At 41.8% G+C, this 16,878-nt stretch overlaps 1 protein-coding gene across 5 annotated transcripts in view; it reads left to right on the top strand.

Annotated features, from left to right (window-relative positions):
* The first annotated feature begins 5,202 nt into the window (after window positions 1–5,202).
* The window catches only part of SYT9 (synaptotagmin 9), a 128,255-nt gene continuing 116,579 nt past the window's right edge, over window positions 5,203–16,878 (top strand). For all 5 annotated transcript variants that reach the window (XR_016280928.1, XM_089521245.1, XM_089521247.1 and 2 more), the window contains exon 1: window positions 5,203–5,492. Coding sequence is in view for 4 of the 5 variants with exons in the window: in XM_089521245.1 (XP_089377371.1) it covers window positions 5,342–5,492 (151 nt within the window). In the remaining variant the exon portion in view is untranslated. The remainder of the gene's footprint in view (window positions 5,493–16,878) is intronic.

Below are 16,878 nucleotides of genomic sequence, written 5' to 3'. Positions count from 1 at the left end.
ACCTCCTGAGACATCTTGTCAGGCCCACAAGCCACTGAGTCTGTACCCCTCAGCAAGGAGTCACCCACGACAACTACCTGTCTCTTCTGAGGTTCAGCAGCATTCAAATCTTCAGTATAGTGGGGGGGGGGAGGGGCGGTATAGTAGATGCCTACAGTGAGGTCACTGTTTTTCTGCACCTCTTTTTTACCCAAATGCTCTCAGCTTGTTTTCCATGCTCTAACTTGGGGACCTCCTCACAGGTATACACATCATTGACACATAATGATACTCCACTTCTCTCTTTTTGTCTTTTTTAAAAATGGTCTATATTCTTATGTTACTATATTCTAATCATGAGACTCATCCCACCAGGTTTCAGAGATACCTATTAAATCATATTTGCCTTCCTAGTACTAATATGGATTAAACAACCACTCATGAAGGACGTGGACTGGATTAAACAACCACTGCTTCCTCTTCCACCATCTTGAAGCCAGTCTATGTTCTCTTGTTGCTTAAGACATTGAAGCTTCAAGCTAGAAGTTTGGCTAGCTTCCCAAGGGCAAAACAGGACAGGATGGGTGACACTTGGCTTGAAAGCAGTACATGTGAAAAAGATCTAGAGATCTTAGCAGACCATAAACTAAATATGAGCCAACAATTTGATGTAGCAGTCCCCCCCCCCCCTCCAAAAAAAGAAGCCAATGCAATTCTGAGCTGCATTAACAGAAGTATAGTGTCCACAGCAAGGGATGTAGTAATACAACTATATTCTGCTTTGGCCAGAACTATGTCCAGTTCTGGGCACCACCATTCAATAAGGGTATAGAGAAGATGAAATGTGTCCAAGAATGACAACCAAGATAATCAAGGGTCTGGAAACCATACTTTGTGAGGAACAACTTACAGAGCTGTGTATGTTTAGCTTGGAACAGAGAAGACTGAGAGGATATGATGGATATCTTTAAATATCTGAAGTGATATCATGTAGAAGACACAGCGAGCTTGTTTTCTGCTACTCCAGAGACTAGAATACAAACCAATCAATTCAAATTACAAGAAGAAATTCCAGCTAATCTTTAGGAAGAACTGTTTGTTTGTTTTTTACTGTAAGAGCTGTTCAACAGTGGCCTCTGAGGGTGGTGGATTCTCCATCTTTACAATGTGGTGGTGGTGGTGATGATGATGATGATGATAATGATGATGATAGAAGAGATTGGATGGCCATCTTTCAGGGGTGCTATCAAGATCCTATGCTTTAGCTAGGATATGTCTCCTCTAAATGTTACCCCTAACAGCCAAGCTAGGGCATATCCAAATGTGGGGTTTGAAAAGGATCCCACAGGACTTTTGAGAGGCCAACCCTGATGACATTCTGCACAGGAAACTAAAAAAATAAACAAAACACATCTGACTTGAAAGTCAATGGAGGGAAATCCTCTATATACAAATGGAGAAAGAGATTTGTGTTGTCTTGTAATAAAAGTTTTGTGCTAAACCAGAAGCATGGAGAAGCAATGGAAACAAATGCCCCCCCCTCCCCATTTGCTCACTGGAAGGAAAGAGTAAGAGACATGGTTGAAGAATCTGAAGCCTGAGCAGAAATGAATTATCATTGGATAGGGCAATAGTGAAAACTTCAGCTAATACAAAATACTTTTGTAAGGCTCTTGATCAAAAGCAGTTTCAAGCAGCTTCTTCTTTTACACCTTTACTTTCTATGCTGGCTACTAACTAAGGGCCCAAACAGACAGGCCAAAATAGAGCTGCTTCAGGTCATTTTGGAGGTATGCTGTTTAAATGCTGCATGTGTCCTAAGAGGCCGAAAACCACGCCAAAGCCACGCTCCAGTCCTAAGCTTTAGCACAGCTTCTGGCCTCTTAAGATACGTGTGTCATTTAAACAGCATGCCTCCAAAGTGACCTGAAGCAGCTTTACTTTGCCGGTCTGTTTGGGCCCTAAATAACAGTAAGGGACAGACACAATTCAAAACATACTGGGTTGCCAATCAGGAAGTAGTGATTAGCAAGTGTGTGTTCTACAATACTGAATGAAAGTATCTATTCCAGTTGAGTCAGCAACATATTTCTCCAAAAAATAAACATACTGTGTACATTCTTAAATTACATGATACACACATTTCTGTCTTTTGGAAGGATCCACTCCCCCAAATATGAGATTTTTTGGCCTCTTGTTCAGCCTATAAAGAAGGAAAAGTTTTCCAACCCTCAAACAGGGGAAATATCTGGTAATAACGGACAACTGGCAATCCTAAACTGAACCCTACATATACAAACAAGGCATAAATACCCTAAATGCATACAAGCTACAGGAAAAGAGACTCCACCTCAACATTAGAAGGAACTTCCTGACAGTAACAGCTGTTTGACAGTGGAACAAACTCCCTCGGAGTGTAGTGGAATCTCCTTCCTTAGAGGTTTTTAAACAGAGGCTAGATGGCCATCTGTTGGGGATGCTTTAATTTAGATTCTCTGCATGGCAGGGGTTGGACTGGATGGCCCTTGTGGTCTCTTCCAAATCTTTGGCGGGATACAGACCGCCATATAGTACGTCTTCTATACGTACTAGGGTTAGGAAGGGGCGGTGCTTCCGCACCCCCCTAACCCTAGTACGTATAGAATACGTACAACATGGCGGCGCCCCTTCCACATGGGGGCCGCCATGTTTACGTATCAGACGCTGAGCGTCCGTACGTGTCGCGGCGCCTATGATGTCGCGAGTCCGCGCCAGGCGCCTCGCGACGTCATAAAGGCGCCGCAAAAAGAAGCTCCGAAATGGAGCTTCTTTTTTGCTCCGCGCGGGAGCCGCGCGGTTTGGCTGCTGCGGCTCCCTCGCGGAGCAAATGGCGCCGGCGGGAGACCGCCGCAAAGCGGCGGTCTGTATCCCGCCTATGATTCTAAAGGCACCAGATCCCATTTGGTTTTGGAAGCTAAGCTGAGCCAACCCTGGTTAGTACTTGGGTGGGAAACTGTCAAGGCATACCAGGTGTTGAAGACTATATTCAGAGGAAGGAATTGGTAAAACCAAATGTGAATTGCCTAAGAAAACCCCATGAAGTTCACCATGAGTTGACAGATGACTGGGAGGCACATAAACACACAAAATCTAATGGGTGAAAATGCACGCTGATTAATACCCAATATCAGGCCCATTACTGTTTACAGATGGTAGGAAAATGGGATAAGCGAATGGGGTGTGTGATAATCTTTCCCCCAATCACACTAATAACATGAATTAAGCACAGGAGAAGGACAATTTCCTTTCCCTTGTGATAATCTCCATAGTGTCAGTCCCTCATTGACCTCCTCACACATCACACCATACAGGTTCCTTAGTCATTTTTTGTACCAATGTTACTCATAAATTGCAACTCCTGTATATCACAGCAATATTTGTGATATAAACAAGTAGCAAAATTAAAATTATATCTGTAAACTATGATATCATAATCACAGCCTAACTGTGAAGTTGAAGGCTTTCACGGCTGGAATCTATAGTTTTTGTGGGGTTTTCAGCTCCACAACTCCATTTCTGCCCCTAGACAAATGTTTGAGGGGAGCAGTGGTGTCACCCCCACACTCCACAGTTTTTTGTGGGTATTTTCAGGCTATGTGGCCATGTTCTGGAAGAGTTTATGCCTGACGTTTCGCCAGCATCTGTGGCTGGCATCTTCAGAGAATGCTGGCATAGAAGTGAGTGGGGTATATATACTATGTGACCCTTGGCTGAGAGAGAGAGTGATGTACATGTTATCTGTGTGTTGGTCTGTTGTTGAATGGCAAGGCCTCAGGATGTATATTTAATTAGTGATCCATTGCCTACTGGGAAAAGCCCCTGACCCTGGGTGGTTTTCATTTGCATTTTGCTGGTCTTGATTTTTGTGTTTTCCAGGACTGGTAGCCAAATTTTGTTTAGTTTAAGGTTTTCCTCCTTCCAGCTGAAGTTGTCTAGGTGTTTGTGGATTTCAATGGCTTCCCTGTGCAATTATGACCAGATAGCTGTTGGCATGGTCCAGAATTTTAGCGTTTTCAATCAGCGTTTTATGCCCAGGATCGTTTATAACATGTTCTGCTACTGCTGATTTTTCTGTCTGACCCAGTCTGCAGTGTCTCTCGTGTTCCTTGATTGGTGTTTGGACACTGCATTTGTTGTCCTATGTAGACTTGTCACCAGCTACACAGTAGGCAATAAATGAAAGCGTTCAACTTCACCCGGGGCTCCCTTTGTGAAGCCCCTGCTCCTTCCTTGACCTGAGCTGAATGTTATACTGCTCCTCCATTGTGTGAGATTCCTACATTATTACCTGAAATCAGAAGGCAAACTCAGCTTCCAGAAGAAAAAAAATAAGCTTTAAAAAAAAAAAGGACTATGGGCAGGTGACTAGATGTGTCCTAACTGCAAAGGAGCGCAAGGCGCCATAAAATGTAGGACCTTCAAGGAAAATGTAGGACACATCACAATGAAAATTCAAGCCACTCATATAAATATGAAATTTGTGCTTCTTAGTGATGCTCAACATGGAGGATCTTTTGGGATTCCTCCTGGACAGAAATGGAGGACACATCCTGCCAAAGGAGGACCTGAGGTCCCCCTGGCTTATGCTGGATCTCAACTAGGAAAGCCAACCATGGTGATAGTCCCTCATGACCCAATGTCCTAACCACAATGGAGGACAAAGCCCTGCAAAATGTAGGACACTGCAGAAAATGGAGGACATGACCAAATCAAAGCCAAAAACACTCCTTGAAATACAAAACCCATGGTTCTTAGTCCTGCTCCACAATGGAGGGCAGCCTGGAATTCTTCTAAGACAGAAGGCTGAAGTGTAGCGGACTTCCTGGAAAAGAGGCCACCTGAGAAAGAGGGACTTCAGCTGGAAAAGCCAAGCTAGGCTACAGCCCCACAGTGCCCTCACCACCACCACCGAGACCTTTCCCTCCGCTTCCTGCTTCTCCTTTTTCTCCTTCTTCTTCCTCCCCTTCCTCCTCCTTCTCCTTGTTCTCTTTATCCTCCTTCCTCCTCCTCCTCCTCTTCCTTCTTCTTCTCTTCCTCCTCCTCTGGCTGTGTGCATAGGAAGGCTCCTTCCGCCAGGGGGCGCCGCTGGGGCTGCGCTGGGAGCCGCCGAGGCCAAAGGCGCCGCTGAGGAAGCCTCCTCCTCCTCCTCCAGAGCCGCGCACCTGGACCTGGGCGCAACTGGTGGCCTGAGTGGGGCTGCTGCGTAGGCTCTTGCTCCGCTCCTTTCCCGATGGGGGCGGCGTGAGCGGCGGAGTGGTGTCGGGGGCTGCCCTCGGAAGGATGCTGGGGGGCTCCTTCGGCGGCGGCGAGGAGGAGGAGGAGGATGCGCGGCGGCCGGGAGGACGCGGTCTGCCAGAGGGCCCTGCGGCTGCTGCTGGAGCTCTGCGCCGACGGCACCCTCGAGGCGGACAGCTGCCGGCCCTTCAGCGCCTACCTGCGCGAGGCCAGCGGCAGGCCCCGCCCCCCGCAGCCAGGTCAGTATCATCACACTCTCTCAGCCTCAGGGCCAAACAGCAACAGCCGCCCTTTGGAGACATCCCTGGCTTCTGCCTTCCGGGGGCGGCGATGGTTTGTTGGGTTTTGCAGGTTTTGTGCAAAGGAGGAAAGGTATTTCAAGTCTATAAGTGAGTGTTTTATGTTTCTTCTTAATAGTCACATGGGGAAAGAAAGAAAGAAAAATGACTCGGAATGAACAGAAGGAGGAGGAGAAGGAGGAGGAGAAGTGTGGAGATGTAGCTCTATGAAGGCTTTGAGCTTTTATTTGGTCATGCCCTACATTATTCTTTTTTCCCTTGAGTGCCCTCCAGTTTGTCCTCCTTTGAGATAAGGAGATTATTATTATTATTATTATTATTATTACTATTATGAGGACACTTGGTCCCTCTGCCCCCGTCCTCCTTTCTGGCCAGGTTTAGCCAAGCACCCATCCATCCCAGGAGCCTTCTCTTCTTCTTCCTCTGGGACCCTTGGACCCAATCTCTGGGCCAGGATCTCCCCCTCCGGTGTGACAAGAAAGACCCCCCTCCAACCAAGCCTCCCCTCCATCCACTTCCTAAACCCACTTGGCAAGATTTCAGTGCCAACTCCTTCCACGCTTCAGAGGATGGAGGAGTTTAGATCTGAGATGCTGGTGAGAAGAATCCGGTTAGTTTGGCTGTAGCTCCCTCCAGGCTGCCTCAGAAAGCCATGAAGGTTTTGTTTCCACAGAGGCTGGGTGGCCATCGGTCAGGAGGGCTTTGATTGTGAGTTCCTGCATGGCAGAATGGGGTTGGACTAAGATGGTCCTCAAGGGGTCTCTGTGATTCTATACCTTTAAGACCCCACTTCATCCCTGTTTACACAGAGGTAAGACCTGCACTTGCCCATGCTACCCTATGGAGCTTAGCACACTGGGGGGGGGGGATTTCAGCATTGTAGAGAGATTAAAGTACCTTTAAAGCGTCCCACAAATAAAGCAAAAATGGCAAGTGATTGTGCTAATGATCATTGTGCGCAATTGCCCAAATAAAGTAATATCAGAAATGCATTGTCGCTGAAATCCTGAAAGTAAAAAAGAGGTGTGTTAATGTAGTTTCTTTGTGACCGCTTAATGGTGGGTTTTGTGCAAAGTCGTGTGAAATGGTTTTGCGTAATTACGCAATTTTCCCCGGGGATATTTATGGCATAAACTCCCGATCTCCTTTGTGTGATAAACTCCATAGGGTTGCCTTGGGGTGGCCATAAGTCAAAATGACTAGGAGGCACAACGACAGCAAGACCTGAACGATTCAGTGGGAGGCACTGAATAGATTGCAGTCCTAGCCCAACCTAAAGTGGCAGCTGAAGTATTTTTAGATTCGTTCCCGTTGCTGCTGTTAAGGACAGCACATACCTGAAGGGTGAAGCGAATAAACACCTCTCCAGGAACCAGAGTAGCCTGAATGCAATCCTGAGATCAGGGGGAGTTTGCTCTAGCATAAGCAGAATACGTTTTTCTTTTCCTTCGAAGTAACTGAGGGATTAGAGAACTCCGAGATACAAATAGCTTCTCTCTGTTTTCATACACCTACAGATGATTCTCTCTCCCTCTCTGTCTGACACACAAACACGCAACAGTTAAAAGGAGTAAAATGTGATAGAACTGTTAAGTTGTCGTATTAGCTCTCCTGTCATTCACCAGATGATAAACATCTTTTTCTTTTCTTTTTTTTTACCTTGCCTTCCATTAGAAACAAAGTGGTTCTGGAAACCCACTGGCAGGAAATCTTGTTTGCCTTAAAAGCATGTTTCCTGACTACAACTGGATTGGAACTGCTTAAAGCAAGAAGATTGTCCCTTTGCATAGGCAGCAGTTAAGCTGGGAAAAGTTGTTTGCGTTCAGAGTTTGTTTGAACCTGATCTGCAGGCTTTGATAAATTCGTGGTTTAAGCAAGGATGGTCTTCATTTAGATTTATGTTTTAGCTGTTTCTAATTTTGTGTAATTTTTGAAATGATTTTATAGCATTTTAGCTATAAATTTTAGCGTGGGGATTTAAAATTGTTTTTAAAAGCATTTTGTCAACGTTTTTAATTTGTTGTTGTCTGGAAGCCCCCATGGGTCCCACTCTGGGAGAAAGGCGGCTTCTGAATAAAGTAAACAATCAAATAAATAAATTCATCTACACTTTGTGTCCTCTTTGTGCTTTGCAGCTATGAGCCTTGTAGCGTTTTAAAGACTGACATGTTTTATTACGTCGTATGCGTAGTCCAAGAAGGTGTGTGTCAGGAATAACATTTGTAAGCCTTTGAGATGTCAGAAGACTTGGTTATTTTGCTTGATGATAATCGGGAACTTCAAGGAAGATTTGTGTGTTGAATTGTCAAAGTGATCAAGGTTTATTTTCCTTCCTGAAATGACTTCTTGGTCTGTGATCCTAAACATGCTTATTCAGAAGTATACTTATTTGAATCAGGAGGGATTTACTTTAAATAAATGTGTTTAATATACTAGGGGGAAGCAAGAAGTTGGAATTTGCAGCAGCTGCAATGATTGTACTTCTCTAAATCATTGTTTTCCTGAATTACAATCCCATTTAATGTTCAATAGTGGCATTTTTAATATACTGGTGAGCTTCTTTCCTGTGATTTCTGACCGCACAGCTTGCCAGCCTTTGGGACTGATTATGGGATTTACATTGGATTATGTCTTTAGAGTAGCATCTTTCATTGCTTAATCTTTTTGATAATGTTTGGAATTAAATTCTTCCTTGAAGAAGCCCCCCCCCCCCTTTCTAAAGCAACAAGAAACATTGTTTTTACCCATGAACATGTGGAATTGACCATGCTGTTGATTTTAAGGATTCAAAATTCTTCTGGCTGTATCTACAGATTTGTATTTCATGAAAGACATGTTTCTCAGAGACCTAAGGTGCACCTGGTATAGTTGTATGTGTGAAAGTTGCATTCAGAGCATGCCTAACCCTGTCTTCAACCTGACTGCCCATTATCCCCAGCAAGCCATTGGTTGTCGGCAGTGTGAGTTGTATGTAGTACAACACATGTAGAGGATTGGGGAAGGCTTGTTTAAATGTGCAAACAAATCATCCTGTGTGACTCCATCCATTTGCATTGGTCTTGGATACAGAAGGTATTTCATGATATATGATACCTGTTCTTTCCATGGCCCCCTTTTGCTCTTTTCAGCTTGGGTCTTCTTTGATCTGCTGCTAAACCATGATCTTTGAAACATTGCATCCTTAACGCCTTTTTATTTCTGCTAGAACCACAGATAGTCTGATTTTAATGTACTGGAAAGTACATCACATTAAACTCAAAGTAAACTCCATTGGAGGATGCATCTACAGTACACCTTAGAAATAGTGTAGTTTGACTCCACTTTTAAGTGTTGTAGCTCCATCCTATGGAATTCTGGAATTTTGGGTTTTGCAGGGTATTAAGCCTTCTCTACCAAAGAGTGCGGTTGCTTCACAAAACTACAAATCCCAGGATTCTGTAGGATGGAACCATGGCAGTGATGTCAAACCACATTATTTCTAAGGTGTAGATGCATTCTAAGTAAATGTATTTGGTTTCACTGACAATCAAAGGCTGGGGTTTCTGCTGTAACTTATGTGCATGTTTTAAAAAGTATTTGAAGGCCAATCTGTACATAAAGACAACCTGTCTGTGTGTAAGGACCTTATCAAACTGAACGAATCCCACTCAGAAATGGGATTTAAAAGTAGAAAAAACCTGCAAATGCGGGATGTTTTCCAGATGACGTTTCTTCCAAACAGAAATAATGTGAAAATAAAGCAAATGGAAAGTGAACAAAATGATACCTTTTTACTTTTGGGAACTTCCCGAAAGTAAAACAGTGTCGTTTTTGCCCACTTTCCATTTGCTTTATTTTTCAGTTATTGCTGTTTGGTGCAAACATGTCTGAAAAACATCCCGTGGGTTGTTTGTGGGTTTTTTTCTACTTTTAAATTCCCGTTTCTGAGAGTGATTCGTCTAGTGTGATAAGGCTGTAAGTCAGAGAAGGTTTTTTGACAGTATAGACATATCAGCCTCAGAGCCACCTCTAAGAGCCACCTCTAAACTACAGTATTCACAGTAGTCTACATGCCATCAGCTAGTCTTTTTAGCACTACCTTACAGAGCAGAGGCACAACAGTGAATGTGATTGCAATCTTTTTGTATATTAGTGGCTTAGCCCAGCCTGGAAAGTGGGGATGACAGCAGTGAATAACACTGTGGCAAGATGCTCTTTCAGCTTCACGACACCTGTTATAGGGTTTTGATGCCCCTGAGCAACAATACAGGGTTGTTGTAAATCCCTCACAGCATAATCTGCACTGTTGAGCATGAATTGTATAGCAAGAATATCCTCAGCTACTATCTCCCTTCCACAGACCTCTAACTGGCAGTGTGAAATCAGTAAACTGCTTTCATTTGGAATGTGTGTTTGGAAGGCTGTATTTACGATGTTTCACACTAAATAAGAAATGAGACAAGGAAACTCATCTCCCTACTATTACCCTACTACTGTATTACCCTTTACATTAATTTGGCAACAGGAATTGGGTAGACACACTAGTGCCCAATCCTGGTCTCAATATTTTGAATTTCTCTGGACATTTCTTACTTCTGTTTATGAAAAAGTACAATAACATCAAAATCCACAAAATCATACCAAAATGCACAATGTACATGTTGCAAGCTTTCACAGCTCCACCGGCTTCTTCATCAGACAAAGATGTTAAAAAATCATGCAGGATAATGAAAGCAAAATGACAATGTTCTTCATAGGCATGCATTTTGTCAAGATGTTGTGGTTGTTGTCCTCAGTTCAGATGGTTTGGAGGGGTATTCATGCAGGTGGGCCCCTCATCTTTCTGGCCATGTGGATACTGAGAGATTCTTAAAGTCCAGGAGAACCACATCTTTACAAAATGCTGGCTTATGACTAACTTTCTTTTTTCCACTCCTGAATGATTTTTCACACTTTTGACTGATGAAGAAGCCAGTAGAGCTTCAAAAGCTTGCTAGATAGATAGATAGATAGATAGATAGATAGATAGATAGATAGTGTATGCTAGTTGGCCAAATAAAGATATAACTGTTTTGTTACAGTTTTGACATTATTGTATGTCCAACATACAATGTTTTCTGTCTCTGGAGATATTTTAAAAATAAATACTTTTCAGTGTGAATCAAGAAATGTCAACAATGAAGGCGTGCTCTCTGACTTTGTGTGTGTGTATGTGTGTGTGTGTGTGTGTGTGCATATGGAGGAAGTAAAAGAAGGAAAGAAGTAGAGTAAGGAAATAATAGCCATGAGTCTTCCATTCTTTCTCCCCCCCCTCTCTCTCTCTCTCTCTCTCTCTCTCTCTCTCTCTCTCTCTCTCACACACACACACACACACACACAATCTCCAGGGAGAGACTTAGCCTTCTCCTCAGTCTTTCCTCAGCAATGTTTTGAAGTCATCTAGGTGTTGTGTGTCTCTACTGAGTATCCTCGGTTCTCACTGAACTCTTTACATAGTATGACAGTGTTGGATTTTGTACAGAATTAAATAAAATGGATCTCTTGACTCCCCCTTAATCCCACCCACCCCCGCTTTTTATTTAATGTTTCTTCAACCTGCTGGTTGTGCATGGATGCTGCTGTTTTGGGCACTCATCCCTGCATTAATGAAAATAGGGAGTAAATTGTGTTTGGAGGGCGACAATGCATATTCAAACCTCTTCTTTCTTATGCAGGACACTGTGGATGATTGTTGCTGTCCTGAATACATAAGACGGGTATTGAATTTAAATTAGAATGTTGAATGATTTTCTGAAATTGCACATGTATCTATAAAAGAAAACAAATCATGTCTTGTTGACTTTATTGGAGGGTTGTGACCACAGTTTGTTGTATGATATTCAGTAGCTATATTGCTTTATACAAGTCCATCACTGTAATTTCCAGGCTGACAAATAATTAAAGGAAAACAAAAGAAAGTGGAGAAAACAAAGCGTAAAAATTATTTTGGAAGACCAGTTACCTATTTCAGCCCTGAAAATGAATCCACTAAATTTGTTAGCCTATGAAGATTGTTTCTGATTCTCCTGCCCATCTAAACTAACAGGGTTTATTGTTTCTAGCATGTCGTATCATAGAAGGAAGCAACCCTTCCCCATTTTAAAGAACTTTCCTTGTCTGGTTATCTGGAAGTGATGATAGGTATCTAATTGAAGGGATGTTGATCAACCTAACCTCTTCTGAGGAACAATTTCTTTTATCAGATTTGATAGGGATAACATTAAATACGAGCTGGGTTTACACAACCTCCGTTTTAAATAATTCTAAGCATTTCAAGCACTAGATCTTAAACATAAAAGTTAAAAATAATTGGGCAGATATATAAAAAATTAAACATGGGTTTCACAAGATGAGCTGTAGCTATAAATTATACCAGGTGTGACTGATGGATAGCTGTCAAGACGTTTATAAAATGATTGTTTCATTCTGTCGTTGTCATGCTGCTCAGATCTATGTAACATTTTTGAGACAGCATCCAAGATGATTTTTTTGAGTTGGATTTTGTTGAATTAGTTTTTTCCCCTCTGAAATTCTCAGTGCTCTTTTCCACTTAGTTTTCATCCAGTTCCTATTCAGGAATTGCTTCAGTTCCACTCCCAAGTATGCTTATTTTAAAACCTTACATGCATTCGGAGGTTTTTGGAATCTCTTGCAGAAGACACTTTTCTTTGATTGGGAAAAGTAATACTTTTATATACAGTTGTTAAAGTATCCCTCTTTCCCAGCTCAAGTCATACTCATCTTAAAAGGAGTGGTGAAAAAAATAATGTGCACTGATACAATTATAGCAGCATTTTTCCCAGGGAAGGGGGAATATCCTGTGCTCAGCATTCCTTGCATTAGTGTGCATTTTATTTTTTTATTAACATCCTGCCTTTCTACCAGAATGGGACCCAGGGACGATTCTGGTATAGGTTAAAGCAAAATAGTTACAACAGTATATAGTACAGAAGTTGCAAAACCACTAAAAACCAGTTGAGGTAAAAGTATTCTTCTAAACTTTTATTTTTCTACAAGCAAGTCTTTTTTTTCCTTTTGTTAAAGCAACACCATGCATTTTATCAAGGCCTCTGGACTAATCCAGCTGGGCTCTTATGTCCATTTGTCTCTAATATTTGAATGGATATACAGTCGGTCCTTCTTATATACGGATTTTTTATACACGGATTCAAGCATACACGGTTTGAAAATGTTCAAAAAAAGTATAAATTTCAATTAGCAAGCCTTGATTTTCCATTTTTTATAAGGGACACCATTTTGCTATGTCATTATATTCAATGGGACTTGAGCGTACACAGATTTTGTTATACACGGGGGATCTTGGAACCAAACCCCAGTGTATAACAAGGCTCCACTGTATGTGTGTGTGTGTGTGTGTGTGTGTATATATATATATATATATATATATATATATATAGCATCTTTGTTGCTGTTTAAATTCTGTGTGTATGCGTCTGTCTTTCTAAGGGGCATATATACACTGGCAATAAGAGTCCAGTAATCTTAAAGTAGACATACAGATTGTTAATAATACATAATGTGATGTGCTTCACCATTACCTTGCAGTTAATAAATTTGCCTTGTGGCAGATTAGGACAGACATTTCCACCCATATCAGAAATTGATGAGAAGGCACAATACTGTCTACATTCATGCGGTTCAGAAAATGAGTTGACTGTCCTGTTAGCTCTTCCTTTCCCAACCCATGTGTTAGTCAGCACTGTCATAGCAATGATCATGGTGGGGTGGCTGCGGTAGCAGCAGAAAGCAGAATAGGCACCTGGACTGAGCAGTTGTATGCTTGAGATGTAATGTTGTGTCTGCCCTGAGGTTCTATGATAATCAGAAGCTGCTGCCTGATCATTCTCCTGAAAGTAGGAATGGCTAAACAAAACATGGCTCTTCTGTCCATGGCTTGTTTATTGTGTTGTTTGAACCCATCCCTGTGGCTTCTCTTTTTCCAGGCAAGCTGGGTTGCTGGAGTTAAACATCACAATAGACAATTTGTAGGTAGAAGATATATGGGATTTTTTTTTTTTTTTAGCTGACCCCACTGGAATGGTTGGATTGGATGCACAAGCATGCTGTCTTGTCCTGAAAAACCAGAATTGGAAGAGGGGCATAAGAGCATTGCTGGATCGGTCCAGATGTTTTAGTAATAGCCTTCGGTCCCCAAAGTGGTCGATGAGTTGGATTTGGGAAACCCACTAGCAGTGTTACTGTCCCTTCCATCCAGCATTTTCCAGGGTCTGATACTCAGAAACACATTACCTCTTGTAATTACAGTGGACCCTTGTTATACACTGAGGTTAGGTTCCAAGATCCCCCGTGTATAACAAAATTCGTCTATGCTCAAGTCCCATTAAATATAATGACATAGCAAAATGGTGTCCCTTATAAAAATGGAAAATCAAGGTTTGATATTTGAAATTTATACTTTTTTGGAATATTTTCAAACCATGGATGCTTGAATCCGTGTATAAAAAAATCTGTGTATAAGAAGGGTCGACTGTATATTCATAGTCATGCAGACTAGTAAGTATTGATGGCCCCATCCTCCATGAATTCAGCTAATGCCCTTGTAAACCCATCCATGCTGGCAGCTATATATTGTGGCAATGAATTCCACAGTTTAACTATGTGCTGTGAAGAAGCATTTCCTTTTATTGGTCATCAGTCTCTGACTACTCAATTTCAATGGATGATTCTAGGTTCTAGTATTATGAGAGGAGGAGAAGGGCATCTTCATATCTTCACCATGCATAATTCTATGAGCCTGAAGAACTCTTGATTTATCATGGTGTTTGTATTTGATTCTTGCAGTACAACATTTGAAACAGGATATACATCTTATATAGTTGGATATGGACATTCACCTAAGAGACAAACATCTTCAATATTCAGTTGCATTTACAAAGCTCAATCTTCATATTGTTTGTTATGTCCGATGGAGCTCAGTAATATTACTACATATAAACACAATACAATTGGTAGTTCTTAAAACAATGCTTGGTTTGTTATTGGTTCAGATGCCAACCATTCAAAAATGACCAGAATGTCTTTCAGGATAGTGCATTTAGGTTCTTCTCAGTTGTCGAAATATCCCCACATCACAGTTAGAAGAACCCTTGTTGTCTGCTTTTTTTGGCTCAGAAGTCAAATGTCTTACCCTAGCCAAAAAAGTATATTAAATTTATGGGAGAGGGGAGGAGGACAAGGCAGGCAGGCTGAGCTTTTGTGGCTCAGCAAACCCATCAATAGTAGACAGGCCAAAGACAGCTTGATTTATTCAGACAAGCAGTCTCATTGAGTTAGTGGAAGGCAATTAATGGGATCTGAAGAATGTCTCTTCAGGTTTTCAAGGACTGGAAGAATGGTGGTAACAGCATGTGACCAACTAAGAAAAAACTATGCCTAATTAGTGCTGTTAGCTTGATTCTAACATTATTAATATTGCAACTTCATTCATGTGAAAATGTTTGCATTAGAGGATTTGGTCATGGTTGGGGCAAGTATATAAGATAGCAAATCAGTTAGAAGAGTAAAAGCAATGAAAAGCCAGTAGTTTTTGAAAACACTTTTACATAGGGGTTCCCAGTTTTACCAATAGTTTACTTAAATCAGGAGTGGACAACTTTAGAGGGTCCAAGGGATTCTCCTCCCCTTATTTTCTGACACCCAGTGGATTGCATCCATCCCTTTTGTTGAAACATGAAGTGACTTCTAGTTTCCAAGAGATGTTCTTTGGAGCCTAAACACTGTAATTATGCTCTTTTGTTACACTCTCATCTTGCTGGTGCATGGGGGAGGGGGGCAGCCACTAAAATACAGTACTAGTCTAGATGCAGGTCAACTGGTTATTCCCATTAATTATACTGTACCACATATTACCAGGTTAATGGTCAATTTTCTGGTGGAGGCAACAAGATTATGGCTTAAATTTTAATAACCATCCTGAAGTTTTATTGTAAATGCATGTTGTTTTTCTATGCCTAATAAAGGTTGACTGACTGACTGATTGGAATTATACTGTATATACCAATAACCAACCTACTTTCTGGATTGTTGTTTTTTAACTTAAGCAAAGCAATGTGATCCACTGCATAGTTTCATGGTTTTGGATCTTGATGGACTTGAGTTCAAAATAGGATATAGTTGGTTATTTTCAACACAAAGTCTTCTTACTCTGTACTGATGATAGCTTTTCAGAGCATTAGGTGACATTGTAAAGTTGTCACTGAGACGAATAAACCACAACAAACCTGGAGTTCATCTGATTTCTGGGCTGAAAATTGTCACTTTTGCTTCAGTTTTTTTAATTAACTATAGCTGATTTGAGGCTGTCTTGTTTCAATAAATCACAGTTAAGATAACTATAAATTGTCAGATTTCGAAAAAACAACAAGGGGTGGTTAATTGGAAATGATGAAGAAAGTTTCCTCTCTCCCAACAACTGTTAGGGATGGAGAGTGAGACATCTAAACATAGTGCATTGACTCATGATCCCTGGGCATACTATTTTTGTGAAGTTCTATAGAATTCTGAACTATTGCATGGGAAAGATCAAATTATCTCCCTGAATTTTTAACTGCAGCTGCTTCAGGACACTTGTGTAATTTCTGTGCTTTCGTGTCATTTTCAGTAGAGCTCATGGTGAATAACAAGGACCTTTCCAATCTTTTAGTTGTTTTAATAGGTTTTATCAATATATGTGAAAAGTAAATTCACATATAGCCTGAGTCTCCCTTATCCCAAAATGCTTGGGACCAGAAATGTTTTTGATTTTGGATTTTTTCAGATTTTGGTATACTTGTATAGCCATAATGAGATATTTTGGGAGATGGGGAGCTAGCACAGGGTGAGAGAAGAACTGTCAGTCCCACATTCAAGGACAAGGTTTGCTACTGCCTGCCTGTTTGCTGCTGCTGCTGCTCCTGCTGGCCTCACCTTATCTGGAGGATTCCCTGCCAGAATCAAGGCCCAGGCACCCAGCTGGTTCCTGGCTGCATAGCCAGGGAGGAACATCTGGCCCTTGGGAAAGGCCCAGTAATAGTAATACTGCAGTAGGCCCACCGCCACCAGGGTTGCCTCCAAAGCAGCATCACCAGGGAAGCGAGGGTGAGGGACAGGGTCATGACCAGTCAATTTTGCTGGGAGAGGAGGGGTGGTATGAGCTGCTGGCAGCTTTTCAAATGACCTGCCACTTGTTAATAGCCAATTGTAGTATAAGGAGAGCATGGAGGGGAAGCAATGCAGGGAGCAGCCATTTTGACAGTAATGGGCAGGGGGAAATATGATATATAGAGTC

This window comes from Sceloporus occidentalis, unplaced genomic scaffold (assembly GCF_023333645.1).
Source record: "Sceloporus occidentalis isolate IW3139 unplaced genomic scaffold, rSceOcc1.0.p SCAF_4, whole genome shotgun sequence".
Lineage (NCBI taxonomy): Eukaryota > Metazoa > Chordata > Lepidosauria > Squamata > Phrynosomatidae > Sceloporus > Sceloporus occidentalis.
This window is presented reverse-complemented; position numbering and strand designations above follow the sequence as displayed.